General features: G+C 39.3%; 1 protein-coding gene across 4 annotated transcripts in view; it reads left to right on the top strand.

Moving 5' to 3' along the window:
• Positions 1-17,346, top strand: part of SYNJ2BP (synaptojanin 2 binding protein) — a 48,560-nt gene that overhangs the window by 8,082 nt on the left and 23,132 nt on the right. For 2 of the 4 annotated variants that reach the window (XM_070065168.2, XM_089322208.1), the window contains exons 2-3: positions 14,041-14,093; positions 16,668-16,804. In XM_070065168.2, the coding sequence (XP_069921269.1) occupies positions 14,087-14,093; positions 16,668-16,804 (144 nt within the window). In that variant the 5' untranslated portion in view covers positions 14,041-14,086. The remainder of the gene's footprint in view (positions 1-14,040; positions 14,094-16,667; positions 16,805-17,346) is intronic. The other 2 variants (XM_002721658.6, XM_089322207.1) reach the window with 1 other exon arrangement.

The raw sequence follows: 17,346 nt of genomic DNA, 5'->3' as shown, positions 1-17,346 counted from the left end.
AATGCCTTTGTTTTGGAAACAAATTAGATGTAATTCTCTCTTTGTACAAAGCTATGGTGTATTCATGCCTGCTGTAATGTAAAGTTAGTTTATCTTATGTTGGGCAAGAAACAGTAGAGTAAGAAGTTGAAAAGAGGTAATGGCAAGTTTCTGGGCAATGGAAAAGGTACATATTGTAATGTGAAGGGAAATTGAAGAGTTTGAAGCATTTCATTGTTGAAAACAAGAAACTAATAGAGGCATGGTCTCTTATGCCCACCTAAATATTTGAAAGAGAAGCTTTGGAGCAGTGAAAAGAACTCATAGTATATGTAATGGAAAGTACTGCCTGGAACGTGTTTGGTAAGGCCCTGTTTGTTGCCTTCTTTAGCTGGATCACCAGGATGGGAGGATTAAATGCTTTCATTTTTTGTTTTAAAGTACTTTTTTGTAGTATTGATTACGTACCAGGCACTGTTTTAAGTTCTTTACCAAAAGGGGATGGGGGGATCGTTTAATTGATTTGAAATACTTAAGTGGTATCTGTCACTACTTCTCCTGTGTGGAGCATAGACTTTAGTGGGGCAAGAGTTTAGTTATCAGGAAATGTAGGGTAATTGTCATAGGGATGTCTGGGACATTGGACCTCCTTCTCAATTTTCCCTTCTTTTCCTTTGTGCCTTCCTTTTCAGGTTATGAAGAAGACTGCTGGGGCTCTCAGAGACATTTTCAGTCCCCCAGAACTGGAAATGTTAGGAACTCCTGACTTAGGTGTTGCTTCCAATGCTGTTATCAGTGAGCTGACACCAGTCGAGCTCTTTCTATGTAATTGGTGTGATATTGGCACAGGAGATACTGCACCCACGGGGGAGAGCCAGATGAAGTTCCTGGCTCCTGGCTTCAGGCTGGTTCAGCCCCAGCTGTTGCAGCTATCTGAGGAGTGAACCAGTGGATGGAAGCTTGCTCGCTCTTCTGTAACTCTGACTTTCAAATAAATAAAATAAATCTTTAAAGAAAAAATGCTAAATAGGAACTAATATTGAAGTAAACAGATGAATAAATAAGCAATTTCAGTGAGTATGTGTGCAGGTAAAGGGAAGAAGACATCTAAAATCATAAAGATGTAGAACAGTTATGGAATGAGGGTGGGGAGAGAGAAGAGAGTGGAAAGCAAGGAAATAACAGTTACTAAATTTTTTTTGTTCACTGTGTGGCAGGAACTTGCTAATGTCCAAAGATGACCAGAAAAGTAGGTTATGAAGGTTTTGAGTTTGAACATCATCTTCTATATCAGCATTTACCTTCCTTTTTTGTTTTTACTTTCAATTATCATTCATATTTAACATTTAATCTTCAGAATATGCTCAGAATTTTTTTAAAAAATAATTTTTATCATAATTGTATAGAAAATGATAGAAAAGGTCCTAAGCAAAAGGAATAGTGTAGCCAGTTCTTGTTGCCTGATTGTTACCAAATTACTGATGCTTTGAGAAACTTTTTACTTTCTTTTGTTATTCATTAATAAATAGAAGTCAACAATAAATGTTTGGAATGCTTACATTTAAGAATTACTTTGTTCACTTTTTTTTTTGGCAGTGTCAACAATAGATATTTATTTTTACACAATCTAGAGGCTGAAAGTCCAAAATAAAGTATGAACAGGTTTGGATTCATTCGAGGCCTCTTTGCTTGAGTTAGAGTTGTAGCCTTCTTGCTGTGTCCTCCAATCAAATTCATTTTTTAATTAGCTTTATTGAGACATAATTTGCATTCATTGATGTACATTCATTTTTATAAAATATTTATTTACTTAAAAGTCAGAGTTAAAGAGAGAGAGAGCGAGATATAGAGTGACAGTGAGAGAGAGAGAGAGAGAGAAAGAAAAAGGGAGAGAGATGGGGCCAGTGTTGTGGTTCAGCAGGTTAAAGTTTCAGACTGCAATGCTGGCATCCTATATGGGTGCCAGTTTGAGCCCCAGCTGCTCCACTTCCAATCCAGCTTCCTTCTAATATGCCTGGGAAAGCAACAGAGGATGGTCCAAGTCCTTGGACCCCTGCACCCACATGGGAGACCCGGAAAGAAGCTCCTGGCTCCTAACTTCAAATCAGCACATACCTCTCTCTGTAACTCTGTCTTTCACATAAATAAAATTAATCTAAAAAAAGAAAGAAAAGAAAAGAAAGGGTGGGAGAGAGAGAGAGACATGCTCCATCCACTGGTTCATTCCCCAGATGGCTATAATGATAACAGCCAGGATCAGGGCAGTCCAAAGCTAGATTCCAGGATCTTCATCAGAGTCCCCCATGAGAGTGGCAGGTCCACAGCAAATGATGGCTCAAATACTTGACTCCTGCCATGCATGGGTGAGACCTGTGTGGTGGCTCAGACTCCTGAGCTTGTATCTTGGTTATCTTAACACTCATAAAATGGGTTATCTTTAATATAGTTAAAGATATTTTAATGGCTATGGAGATATCCAGATATGCTGCTGCTTCTTGAGTCAGTTTTGTTAACTTACAGGTTTTTTTTTTTTTTAAAGATTTATTTATTTATTTGAAGGCAGAGTTACAGAGAGGCAGAGAGAGAGAGAGAGAGAGAGAGGTCTTCCATCTGCTGGTTCACTCCCCAGTTGGCTGCAACAGCTGGAGCTGCTCCATTCCGAAGCCAGGAGCCAGGAATTTCTTCTGGGTCTCCCATGCAGGTGCACAGGCCCAAGGATTTGGGCCACCTTCTACTGCTTTTCCAGACCATAGCAGAGAGCTGGATTTTTTTTTTTTTTTTTCAACACTTAATCAATAACTTATTTTCAGGACTGTTTGTATTCTAGATTAAACTTTAATTAATTTACTTCATTTATAAAGACAACTGTGGTGATTAGCTGGTAGGACGATGACTGGGGGTCAGGTGTGGTATTTGAGGTCACGCTCAGGCCTGAGCAGACACCAGCTTGCTCATGCCTGGGAAGTAGGATTTCTCTCTCGCGCTCATCACTTCGAAATGCAGTGGCCTCCTGCAGAAGTTACACTCTGCAGAGGAATGCGGCTTCAGGTCCAGCCCCACCTGCTTCCACGTGGTCAGCAGATCCTCAAGGAAGTAGCTCATCATCTGTGGCGTGTGGTTAGGGGTGGGCACGATGCGCAGGAGCTCCTCCCTCTGCGGCACCATGGGGTAGTTGATGGCTTGGACATAGATGTTGTGCCGGCTCATCAGCTTGTCACAGACTGCTGTGTTTTTGGCGGCATCTGCGACCCACACAGGGATGATGTGACTCGGGCAGTGCACCACCGGGAGGCCAGCATCTATCAGCATCTGCCTCATGAGCTTGATGTTGCGCTGGGATGCTGGTACTGCAGAGCAGGGCTTTAACCCATTGCGCCACCGCGCCGACCCCTTATGGTTTTTCTTTTTTTAAGAAGCTGTCCTTTTTTTTAAGATACCATAATTATTCATAATATTCCCTTATCTTTTTAATGCTTTTAGGATCTGTAGTTATAATCTATTCTGATTTTCTAGTGTTGGTAATTTGTAAATTCTATTTTTCTGAATTAGTCTTGTTTATCAGTTTATCAACTTTATTAATACTTTGAAAGAACCAATGTTTGACTGTTAATTTTTTTATTTTATTGATTCTACTCTTACATTACTGTATTCTTCCTCCTACTTCTTTAAGGTTTAATTTACTCTTCTTAAACTAGAAATATAGATAATTGATTTCTGTTGTGGGTATTTAAAGCTGGAAAGTTCCCTTACAACACTGTTAACTTCATCCCACAGTTTTTAACATGATTTCTTTTTTTTTATTATTTTTTATTTATTTATTTTTTTGACAGGTAGAGTTATACAGTGAGAGAGAGAGACAGAGAGAAAGGTCTTCCTTTTTCCGTTGGTTCACCCCCAAAATGCTGCTGTGGCCAGCGCGCTGCGCTGATCCGAAGCCAGGAGCCAGGTGCTTCCTCCTGGTCTCCAATGGGGTGCAGGGCCCAAGCACTTGGGCCATCCTCCACTGCACTCCCGGGCCACAGCAGAGAGCTGGACTGGAAGAGGAGCAACCGGGACAGAATCTGGCGCCCCGACTGGGGCTAGAACCTGGGGTGCCGGCACCGCAGGCGGAGAATTAGACTAGTGAGCTGCGGCACTGGCCAACATGATCTATTTTCATTGTCGTTCAACTATAATGTTTTCTATTTTTCTTATAATTTCATCTTCAGCTTATGTGCTATGAATTTTCCAGACATTTAGATACTCTTTTCTCATTCAACTCTGTCTTTTGAAACTGAGATTCACTTCGTAGGTTAGCCTATGGTCAGTGTTTGTGAATGCTGCTGTGTACTAGGAAAGAAAGTTATGCTATAGTTGTTAGGTATATTACTCTATAAGGATAAATTAGGTAAAGATGCATCTTAGTATTTTTCAAGTGTTACATATTTTTTCCAATTTCCTTTCTACTTATTCTATCAATTCTTGAGAGTGTGATGTGTTGAAATCTACAACTGTCAGTTTCAGTTTGTCTATTTCTCATTTCAATTTTGCCTCATTGATCCTCAAGTTCTGCTGCTGGGTGCATTTTTTTAAAGGTTTATTCATTTACTTTGAAAGGCAGAGTTACAGAGACAGAGACAGAGACAGAGACAGAGACAGAGAGGGATAACAGAGATCTTCCATTTCCTTCTTCACTTCCCAAATGGCTGCAATGGCTAGAGATGAGTCAGGCTGGAGCCAGGAGCCAGGAGCTTCTTCTGGGTATTCCACGTGGGTGCAGGGGGAGCCCAAAGATTTGCGCCATCTTTCAAAGGTGCATCAGCAAGGAACTGGATCAAAGTGGAGCAATTAATACTCAAACCAGTGCTCATATGGGATGCCTCTGTGGCAGGAGGTGGCTTAACCTGCTGCACCACAGTGCCAGTCCCTACTGGGTATATTTTCATTTTGTATTTTAATGTCTACTTAGTGAAATGTCCTTTTTTGTTCCTCATTCTTAAGTCTGCTTCTTATGATATTACTAGGGCAGTATACTTAAGTTGTATTTTGCATAGCATTTGCTTTATGTATCTTTGTCCATCCTTTTACTTCTAACTTGTATTTACTCATGTGTTTATGATTTGGGTTAATATATATTGCTTCAGAAAGATACAATTATCCATTCCGTGTTATTTTTCTTTTCCCTGAAGAATTTCCTTATACATTTGCATTAGTGTTAGTCTGCTAGAGATTGAGTCTTGTAGCTTTTCTTTTTCTGAAAACACGTTTATTCTGCCTTATTTTTTGAGGGCTGTTTTCATTGAATATAGGATTCTAGATTGACTTTTATTTCTTTTTTCAATGTCTCAAAGACTTAATTGCATTGACTTATGTCTTGCATAGTTTCTAAAGAGGTCTATTACCATTCTTATCTCTACTGATTTTCACATAATGTAGTCTTTTTTCTCTTACTACTTTGTTCTCTTGATACTTGGTTTTGAACAATGTGATTATGATATGCCTTATTATTATTTTCTTTTTTGTTGTCCTGATTGGCGTTTGTTGAGCTTCTTGAATCTATTTGTTTATAGTTTTCATCAACTTTGAGCCAATTGTTTCTGTTTCCCCTTTTCCTCTCTTTCTGCAACTCTAGTTACATATATATTAAACCACTTGCTATTATCCCGCATGTTACTGTGGTTCCCCCAACACCCTCTCCCTCAAGTCATTTTTAGTCTTTATGCTTAATTTTATATTATTCAATGCTATATCTTCAATTCACTAATTGTTTTTTTCTGTGGTGTTAAATTTTTTTTTTTTTTTTTTGACAGGCAGAGTGGACAGTGAGAGAGAGAGACAGAGAGAGAAAGGTCTTCCTTTTGCCGTTGGTTCACCCTCCAATGGCCGCCGCTGCAGCCGGCGCACCGCGCTGATCCGATGGCAGGAGCCAGGATCCAGGTGCTTTTCCTGGTCTCCCATGGGGTGCAGGGCCCAAGCACCTGGGCCATCCTCCACTGCACTCCCTGGCCATAGCAGAGAGCTGGCCTGGAAGAGGGGCAACCGGGACAGAATCCGGCGCCCCAACCGGGACTAGAACCCGGTGTGCCGGCACCGCAAGGTGGAGGATTAGCCTATTGAGCCACGGCGCCGGCCCTTCTGTGGTGTTAAATCTGTTGTTGATCAAATCCAGTGTAATTTTCCATCATATATTAATTATTTTTTAAACCTATATCTTTTGTTTTTTAAAAATAGCTTTTGTGGGGCCAGCATGGTGCAACAAGCTAAGCTGCCACTTGCAATGCTGGCATCCCATATCAGAGCATCAGTTAGAATCTTCTTGCAATCCGGCTCCCTGCTAATGGTCTGGGAAAGCAGTAAGGATGGCCCAAGTACCTGGGCCCTGCCACCCATATGAGAGACCTGGTGGAATTCTGGGCTCTTAGCTTCAGCTGGACCCAACCCGGCCATTGCAGTCATTCAAGGAGTAAAACAGCAGATAAAAGATTGTTCTCTCTCTCTCATGCCCTCCTTCAAACAAATAAATATATATTTTATGTTTTTAACTTTTTTCTCTTTCTTTAATCAATTCCATTTACTTTTAAAAGCCTTTTAAACATCTTTGTCTACTATTTTCATCTGTCATATCTGCTTCTGTTTCTGTTGACTGTTTATTGTCTTGATTGTGGATCATGTTTTCTTGCTTTAGAATACTGATTGTTTTTAATAAGATTCTAGATAATGTGAATGTTATGTGAAGTACCTGGTCTTTGTTTTCTTTCATTAAGTGTTGAGGTTTGTTTTGGCAGACAGTTAAACAACATATAGGTCAGTTTGACCTCTTTAAGGGCCTTTTCTAGACTTTTCTAAGGTGATTCTAAAATGGCATTCACCTGAGGGGCATTCACCTGAACTAATTGGCTCTCTACTGAATTTCCAAGTGAATCACTCAAGGTTTCCATTCTGACCAGTCAGAATTTGGTCTCCCAACCTTGTGTAAAATCTAAGAATGATTCATCTTTAAACTAACAACCACTTGTTTGTCTAGCTTTAAGAAGTACATCAATGCACAACTCAGTGAAGACCTATGGAGATAAGTGTAGCTCCCTTTTCCTAACTGCCTCCTTTCCAGAATTCTGCTTTGCAACTTCATCAATCCAGCTGCCAATGGCCATGGCCCAGAAATTACTTCCATCTAGAAAATTAGAGTGATCATAAAACTGGGTTAATTATTTCACTTCTTTCGAATATCAGTCTTGTACTGCCTGCTGCCTAAAAGCAGTTATTTAATATATCTGGTCTAGTTTTGTTTGTTTCTCCTTTTTTATGTTGAGAGGTTTAAACCTATCCTTGTTTATTTGTCATGGTTATCACACATAATTTTTTGAAATGTATCTTGTATCCCATAGATATCCGAGGCTCTGTTCTTTCTCTGTTTTCCAAATTTCAACATTTCTGCTGATCTGCCAACAATTTCTCTTTTTTCCTGTGCTCTAAAAAAAAAAAAAAAATCAGTTGTTAAACTATCAAATGAATGTTTCATTTTAGTTGTTACACTTTTCATTTCTAGTATTTCTGTTTAGTGCTGTTTGTGTGTTTTCTTTTTCTTCACTCATTAAGAATCTTTTTAATTTTTTAAAGGTCAACAAATTTCTTGTATTTCATATATACGGATTTAGTCACATAGTGATACTTCCCACCCACTCTCTGACTCTTCCTCCTCCTTCCTCTCTTATTCCCTCTCTTAATGTTTACAATGACTGATTTTCTGTTTAGTTTATACTATAATAATAACCCTAAACTAAGAATTCAACAAATAGGAGAAAAAAAACACTCTTCCTCAACAATAGACACAAGGGCTGTACACAATCATCGAATCTCAAAATGTCAATTTCATTCCTATACATTACATTTTTAGTGCACTATTAGTTACTGCAGATCAGGGAAAACATGGTATTTGTCTTTTTAGGACTGGCTTATTTCACTAAGTATAATGGTTTCCAGTTGCATCTATTTTGTTCCAAAAGACAGGATTTTATTCTTTTTTACAACTGAGTAGTATTCCATACTACATACACACACAATTTTTTTATCTAATCATCAGTTGATGGACATATGGGTTGATTCCATCATATGTTAAGTATTGTGAATTAAGCTATGATAAACATGGGGGTACAGATAACTCTTTCATATGCTGATTTCAATACCTTTGAGTAAATTCCCAGATATGGGATTGCTGGGTCAAATGGTACATTTGTTTTCAGCTTTCTGAATTATTGCCATATTGTCTCCCACAATGGTTGTACTAGTTTGCATTTCTACCAACAGTAGGTTAGGGTACCTTTTTCCTCACATATTAGCCAGCATTTATTGTTTGTCAATTTCTGTGTGACAGCCATTCTAATTGGGGTGAGGTGAAACTTCACTGTGGTTGGTTGGGTTTTTTTGTTTTTGTTTTTTTGCATTTCCTTGATGGCTGGTGATCCTGAGCAATTTGTCATATATTTGATGGCCATTTGAATTTCATCCTTCGAAAAGTGCTTGTTCGGCCAGCGCCGTGGCTCAACAGGCTAATCTTCCGCCTGCGGCGCCGGCACCCCGGGTTCTAGTCCCAGTCGGGCCGCCAGATTCTGTCCCGGTTGCCCCTCTTCCAGTCCAGCTCTCTGCTGTGGCCCGGGAGTGCAGTGGAGGATGGCCCAAGTGCTTGGGCCCTGCACCCGAATGGGAGACCAGGAGAAGCACCTGTCTCCTGCCACCGGATCAGTGTGGTGTGCCGGCTGCAGCATGCCGGCCGCGGCGGCCATTGGAGGGTGAACCAACAGCAAAGGAAGACCTTTCTTTCTGTCTCTCTCACTGTCCACTCTGCCTGTCAAAAAAAAAGAAAAGTGCTTGTTCAAGTCCTTTGCTCATTTTTTAACTGAATTGTTTGGTGGTTGTTGAGTTTCTTGAGCCCTTTATAGTTTCTGGGTATCTTTTATCAGTTGCATAATTTGCAAATATTTTCTCCCATTCTGTCAGTTGCCTCTTCATTTTACTAAGTTTCATTGCAGTGCATAAGCTTCTTAGCTTGATGTAATCCATTTGCCTATTTTAGCTTTCATTGCCTGTGTTTTTGGGATCTTTTCCAAGAAGTCTGCCAATGCCAGTGTCTAGCAGAGTCTTGCCAATGTTCTGCACTAGTAATTTGATGGTCTCAGGTCATTGATTTAGATTCTTGGTCCATTTTGAGTTGATTTTTGTATAAGGTGTAACTTTGTATATGGGTCTTGTTTTATGCTGTTCCACATGGAGATCTAATTTTCCCAGCACCATTTGTTGAAGAGATTGTCCTTTCTTCAGGGATTGATTTTAGCTCCTTTGTCAAAGATTATTTGGATATAGATAATGTAGATTGATGTCTGGGGATTCTATTCTGTTCCATTTTCTACATGTCAATTTCTGTGCGAGTACTAGGCTGTTTTGATTATAACTGCTCTATAATGTGTCTTGAAATCTGGTATTGTTATATCTCTGGCTTTGTTTCTGTTGTTTAAGATTGCTTTATCTATTTGGGCACTTTTGTGTTTCCCTACGAATTTTAGCATAGTTTCTTCTAGATTAGAGAAGAATGTCATTGGTACTTTGGGATTTCATTGAATCTATACATTGCTTTTGATAGTATGGACATTTTGATGGCATTAATTCTTTTAATTCATGAACACAGAGTTTTCCCTTTTTTGTGTCTTCTTCTATTTCTTTCTTTAATGTTTTGTAATTTTCATTGTAGAGATCCTTTATTTCCCTGGTTAAATTTATTCCAAGATTTAATTTTTGTAGCTATTGTGAATGGGATTTGTTTTACAATTTCTTTCTCAGTCATGGCATTGTCAGTGTATACAAAGATGATTGGTTTTTATGTGTTAATTTTATACCCTGCCACCAAACTCTTTTATGAGTTTTAGTAGTCTCTTAGTGGAATCTTTTGATAGATTTGTATAGAATCATGTCATTTGCAAATAAGGATAATTTGACTTCCTCCTTTCCATTTGTATACCTTTGATTTCTTATTATTGCCTAATGGCTCTGGCTAAAACTTCCAGGACTATATTGAATAACAAAAGTGAAAGTAGGCATACTTGTCTGGTTCCAGACTTAGTGGAAACACTTCCAACTTTTCCCCATTCAATAAGATGCTGGCGGTGGGTTTGTTTTGCATTGCTTTGATTGTGTTGAGGAATGTTCCTTCTATACCTAATTTGCTTAAGGTTTTTATCATGAAAGGATATTGTGTTTTATCAAATGTTTTCTCTGCATCTATTGAGATAATCTATACCTTTTATTCTTCAATTTGTTAATGTGATGTATCACATTTAATTGATTTTCGTATGTTGAACCATCCTTGCATACCTGGGATAAATCCCACTTGGTTCAGGTGAATGACCTTTTTGATGTGTTGTTGAATTCAGTTAGCTAGTATTTTGTTGAGGAATTTTGCATCTATATTCATCAGTGATGTTGGCCTATAGTTTTCTTTCTTTGTTCTATCTTTTTCTTGGCTTTGGAATTAAGATGATGTAGGCCTCATCAAGGAGTTTGAGAGGAACCTTGCCTTTCAATTATTTTGCATAACTTGAGAAGAATTGGAATTAATTATTCTTTAAAAGCCTTATAGAATTCAGCAGTAAAGTCATCTGGTCCTGGGTTGTTCTTTATTGGGAGGGTCTTTATCACTGATTCAATCTCTTCTTGATTATTGGTCTGTTTAGGTTTTCTATGTCTTCATGACTTAATTTTGGTAGATTGGATATTCAGGAATCTATTCATTTCTTCTAGACTTTCCAGTTTGTTGGCTTAAGCTGTTTGTAGGAATTTCTGATGACTCTTTTTATCTCTGTGGTATCTGTTGTTATATCTCCTTTTTCTTCTCTGATTTTATTAATTTGGGTCTATTGCCTCTTTTTTTGGTTACTTGGGCCAATGGTTTATCAATTTTGATTATTATTTCAAAAATCGAGCCCTTCACTGATCTTTCGTAATTTTTTTTGTTTTCAATTTAGTTTATTTCCTCTCTAATTTTAATTATTTCTTTCCTCTGGCCAATTTTTGGTTTGGTTTGTTGTTTTCTCTAGGTTCTTGAGATTCTTTGATAGCTCATTTATTTTATGCCTTTCCATATTCTTGATGTAGGCACCAATTGCAGTAAACTTCCCTCTTAACATTGCTTATGCTGCATTTCTGTATCCTAGACATTTTGATATGTTCTGTTGTCATCTTTATTCTTTTCTTGAATTTTTTTTATTTCCCTTTTGATTTATTTTGTGATTTACAGTTCATTTAGGAGTGTGTTATTTAGTCTCCATGTGTTTGTATATTTTCTAGAGATTCTTCAGTTGTTAATTTTCAGCTTCATTCCATTGTGGTCAGGAAAGATGCATAGTATGATTTCAAATTTTTTTAATTTGGTGAGATTTGCATATGGTCTATCCTAGAGAAAATTCCATATACTGATAAAAAGCATAGGTATTCTGAAACTATAAGATGAGTAATTCTGTAGATGCAAGTTAGATCCATTTGTTCCATAGTGTAGATTAGCTCTTTGTTTCTTTGTGGATTTTCTGTGTAGTTAATCTGTCCACTGATGAAAGTGGAGTGTTGAAGTCCCCCATTACTGTTTTACTGTTGAAAGTTTGACTACAGTGTGTTCTGGTGAAGATCTTTTCTGGTTATGTCTGTTAGGAGTTCTCTGTGCCTCGTATACTTGGACATCACTTTCTTTTTCCATATTAGGGATGTTTACTGTAATTATTTCACTTAATAGCCTTCTAATCCATTCTGTCTTTCCATACCTTCAGTAACTCCTAAGACTCAATATTGGGTCATTTGATAATACCCCATAAATCTCAAACATTATTTTTAATTTTTTAAATTTCTTTTTTTTTTATCTGAGCTATTTCAAATATTTGTCTTCTAGCTCTGATATTCTTTCTTCCTTCTCACCAAGTGTGTTGTTAAGGCTTTCCATTGTATTTTTATTTGACATATTAAATTCTTCATTTCTAATATTTCAGGTTTTTTTCTCTTCAAAATCTCAATCTCATGGGGAGAATTTTTCCTCCATGTCACCTGTGGATTTCTTTAACTCATGAATTTGCTCTCATTGCTTCTGAGTAATCCTATGATCATTCTTCTGAATTCCTTTTTAGGCATTTCATCAATCTCTTTTTCTTCACATTCTAATAGAAGTGTTTTTGAGTTTCTTTGGGGGAGTCATCTTGTCTTCCCTATTCTTGTCTCTTGAATATTTTCATTTATTTTTAGGCATTTGTGGAAATACTTGTTGGTTTTCTCCTCTGATGGATTTTCTCTTTAACTATGCAGAGCTTGGTGGAATGTTTGCTCTTTCATTAACCCACCCTGGCCAGTGCTCCAGGGTGGGTTAAGACCCAGCCTGACACCCAAGTTGGGTGTATAAGATCTCTATCATCAGCAGGGGAGAGGGTATGATCACCCCTATTGGTGTAACCACTACTTCACCTCCTCTCTTCCAAGGTGATCAATGACTGAGGTTAGCCCACACTGGGTACAACACTCACCTATGCTGCTGCATGAACTGCACAAAGAATCTGTGCAGTGCTCTGTGTGAGCATGGATCCCTCTGCAGTGACCCGTTCCAGGCAGTCAGGGAGCTCTGAGCCTTTGATTGCCCAGAGACCCAGCTACCTACTTCCGTGCGGTCACAGAGTTCCCACAGTCTCAACACACAAGGCTCCCACCGTCATGGGGTGCAGAGGATTTGCTCTGCCTCACAGGTCTGTCCTGTCCATGTAGAGAGCAGAGGCGATCCCAGAGCCAGCTGCCTGTGTGTACTGTGCCTTGGTGGTTTGAGCCTCAGAGCCTGTGATATGTTGAGAGACTGGAGGTACCTCATAGCCCTACGTGGGTACCCAGCCTCCTCTCAAACCTCCCCACTAGACTCAAAATCAGGGAGTAACACAGATTTTTCCCTCTGTTAAAATGTCTTGGTTTAACCTACACACAAGAGCCACTACAGCCTTTAGTGTTGTCAAAACAGCACCTTCTCCCCGCCAGTTGCCAGGCACCCTTGTAGGGTAATGGGGAGAAAGAAACATGCTTTTTTCTTTGCATAGTTAGGCAGTTACCCTGCCCCATTGTTAGGGCTCCAGGCCAGACTCAAAGACAGTGTGATCCACAAAGCTGTCCCTCTGGCAGTATTACCAGTGGCACAGGCTGCTGCAGTCTACCCTCACCCTAACTCTCCAAGCTGGCATATCCTCCACCTCTTGGGTGCAGGGGGCGTGTGTGGTGTCTTCCAGGGTCTGCGTCATTAGCAGGAAGTTGGATTCAGGAGCTGGAGCCAGTATCATACTCGGGCACTCCAATGCTGGAGCCAGTGTCACACTCAGGCACTCCAATATGTGATGCTGGCTTGTTAATTGTTAGGCCGAACATCTGCCCCTAATGAACATATTTTTACATTACCATTTATAGATGGGATCATCACATTTGTTTCAACTGGGATGCTTTTGAAATTAAAGGGGAATCCTACAATTACCCTGGGGCAATAGGTGTATACCAATACTGTTAAGACAAACCTGGATTTGTGATCACCTCACTTGGAGAAGATTTTCCTGGAATATAGCCAAAAATTAGCAGCTAAATATTGGATACCTTTCTCCCTTTGGTTATTTCCAGCAAGCATGTGTTCCAATGGGTTGGTGAATATGCCAAAAGATTGGTGCAGATTTTAAAGACCACCCATGCTATAAACTACTCATAAGGGGGCTATCTAGGTCACAGGTTTTAGACATACTTAATTTTAGTAAGTTTGAGTTCTAGTCCGGTCTTTTCTATTTACAGATAGACTTTTTAATGTATTTCCATCATCTAGGAGATATCACATTTATATTACATATTTATTCATCTTTCCTACATCAAATTAGTTTTGATCTATAACAGCCACTAATTTATTGACAGCTACTCCTAGTGCCTTATCCTAATAGAAAGCAACTACTATGTACTTTATAATTTTTTTAGGTTTTATATTATTGGTCCTAACATTTACCCTTTGAGGTAGAGAGGGCAGAATTTGTAATCCTTATTTTACAGAAAAGGAAGTTGAGGATCAGAGGTAAACTGACTTGCTGCAGTCCACATGTCAGGTAAGTTATGGAGTTGAACTTGGAACCAGTTCTTCTGACTTTGATTTGCTTCTGCAGTAGCTAAAAGAGACAGGGAAAGGGATACATTTATGTGTGTGATTAAAGCAGGGACTGGCCACTTTAACTTTATGTCTTCCTCAGATCATAACACAGTGCCTGACACAAAGTAAATGATAAATAATTTTTATTGAATAAATAATCTGAGGATTATATAGGTATCCAGAGGGCCCATGTAATGCCACTGCTTAGTGCTCCAGTGATTCCCATTTATTGTAGCAATGCATTGGAGTATAGATAAGCGTAGTTCTATATACATCTGGCTGAAGAAAAGGCTTCAGGTCAATCCAGGACTCATGTTGAGTGGTTTGATTTGTTTAAACAAAAGCGATAATGGGTAGTAAATGGGTACCTAATTAATATGACTCTGTGGGACACCATATTAATTTGTTATAATAAATTCAGTAAGATTTCCTCCACTTTTTTAAGACATTGTTCTGTAGCTTTAAGTAACCAGTAGCAAAGGCAAAGTCCCTCGTTTTGCTAACCACATTTGACCTTTGAACAACAGGTTTGAACTGTGCAGGTCCACTTATATGTGGGTTTCTTTTCTTTCTTTTTTTAAAAACCTCTCAGATGAACCACATAGCCTGGAAATACTGAGAAAAAAATTAGATATGTCATGAGTCCATAAGATTTATGTAGAAAAGAGTTTATCATCTACTACCATAAAATTTACACAAATCTGTAAAAAGTTAGTATTTATTGAAACTTCTGCACAAAAACTTGAACTATACATGGCCCCATTTGCAGTCCAAAGAAATATAAGCAAACATAAAGAAGCAGTATTAATCAAAAACTCCATAATTTCATTGCCCTCTGTTGTTTGCTGTCACAAGAAGTAAAAATTTATATGTGGATTTTTATTTATTTATTTATTTATTTTTGACAGGCAGAGTGGACAGTGAGAGAGAGAGACAGAGAGAAAGGTCTTCCTTTGCCGTTGGTTCACCCTCCAATGGCCGCCGCGGTTGGCGCGCTGCGGCCGGCGCACCGTGCTGATCCGATGGCAGGAACCAGGAGCCAGGTGTTTTTCCTGGTCTCCCATGGGGTGCAGGGCCCAAGCACCTGGGCCATCCTCCACTGCACTCCCTGGCCACAGCAGAGAGCTGGCCTGGAAGAAGGGCAACCGGGACAGAATCTGGCGCCCCAACCGGGACTAGAACCCAGTGTGCCGGCGCCGCTAGGCGGAGGATTAGCCTAGTGAGCCGCGGCGCCGGCCTATATGTGGATTTGTGACTGCATGGTAGGGGTAAAGGAATGCGAGGTTGGCACCCCTAACCCCCATGTTATTTAGTGGTCAACTATACTGTATTGCCTTCAGCTGTTTAACAGTTGCTTCCTATTCCCAAGATTCCCAGAGATAGCCATAGTTTAGTGAGAGATTCTAACTATGGTCAGAATGTTATGTTTCATTGAAAGGTTGTCTCTTAATAGTTTGTTGCAGTGTTGGGAGAGGCTGGTTGGCCTCAGCCTCTATCCCAAACCTGCGACAATTTTGAAATCATTTCAGAGTCTTCCATAATCTGGCTCTAAGTCCTTTTCCACCTCATCTCAAATTATCCCTCCCCTTCAATACCACTTTCTGTGATAGGAAAGAAGACCATTCAGTAATTTAAAACTCATATTTTTTCATACTCCATCATTCAAGGAAGTTAAAGTAGTCATCTTACAGAAATTGTTATTTATTTATCTATTTATTTATTTATTGAAAGGGAAGACTCCTGTCTGCTGATTTACCCACAGATGTCCCCAGTGGCCAGCTAGGACTAGACCACACTAAAGCCAGAAGCTCAAAATCTCATCCAGGCTTCCCACGTGGTGAATCATCACATACTGCCTCGCAGGGTTTGCATTGGCAGGAAGCTGGAGTTAGGAGCTAGAGTAGGATATTGAACCTAGGCACATTGATGTGGGACATGAATGTCTTAACCAGTACACCAAATGTCTGCCCTTGTAAGTTCTATTTTGTATCTTAAAGACTTCTTTTTGTCCTCTAGCTGCAGAGACCCATTTCCTGTTGCTTTTTATTTGGTCATATCCTAGTAAATTAAGAAAAGTTTATGTAATTATTGGTAAAAGCATAGCTTTGTCTCTTGAAGACAATTAACCATGTTAAATTAAGATTAGGAATATCAGGAATGGGGTACTCTGAATGCCATGAATGAGATCAAAATCAATTGTGAGCAGAAGCAAGAATCCCATTATTCTTTAACTAAATCTTGTATAAATCTTTCTTTATATATTCAATAAATCCTATTGATCACTATGTTTTTATTTTTAGTCCTGCTTGGTTTGAGTTGGCATTTCTGCATACTCTTGACATCTGTTACTGGTATTACCTACATACCTCACCTATGACTATTCAGTAGCTACATCACAGTCTGACTCACCAGCCTCCCCTGTCCATTAGCCTTTCATCCCTGCTAGGCATTTTCTTTTTCTTTCTCCTCTTCTTTCTAATTCCTTTCTTTCTTCTTTACCCCCATCTCCCTCACTCCTCCATGATTTTCTCAGGGCTGGGCTTCAACATCGTCGGTGGGACAGATCAACAGTATGTCTCCAATGACAGTGGGATCTACGTCAGCCGCATCAAAGAGAATGGGGCTGCAGCCCTGGATGGGCGGCTCCAGGAGGGTGATAAGATCCTCTCGGTGAGAACTGGCTTCGGCCTCCTTCGCTATTTCTTTTCTCCCCAGACTGTAGCTCCTACCCCCAGTCCCTTCCTTGGGAAGATTCCTGCCTGCTAATTTTTGGATCTAGAAATAATGCTGATTGTGTAGTCGAATGGGAGAAACATTCAATCAGTCATTATTTGCCACCCTACCATTAGGCATGAAGGACAGTGTTACCCTCACCTGAAAGAAAAGCAAGAAAGGAGGATAGGCATTAAGTCTATTCCAGACCCAGACCCTTTTAACCCACTTATATAGGTGAAAACTTGATGTACAATTTGATTTGAAATCTTTCTAATGTTCTCCCATTTCATCTGGTTAACACCTAAACTGAGACATGATAATCATTGATTATATTATTATCTGGAATTTCCTTAAGGGGAGGGGCCAGATCTTTTAAAAATCTTTTCTAGGAGAGAATGATCCAACATGGGAAGCAGACCACACAGCAGACTCATAGAATGACAAATGCCATAAACAGCACTCTGACCTCAGAATCAGTCCTTAAGGCATTCAGATTT

This window comes from Oryctolagus cuniculus, chromosome 20, assembly GCF_051225735.1.
Source record: "Oryctolagus cuniculus isolate XC-2025 breed Fujian yellow rabbit chromosome 20, ASM5122573v1, whole genome shotgun sequence".
Classification (NCBI taxonomy): Eukaryota; Metazoa; Chordata; class Mammalia; order Lagomorpha; family Leporidae; genus Oryctolagus; species Oryctolagus cuniculus.
The sequence above is the reverse complement of the archived record's forward strand: the minus strand, read 5'-3'. Positions and strand labels throughout refer to the sequence as shown.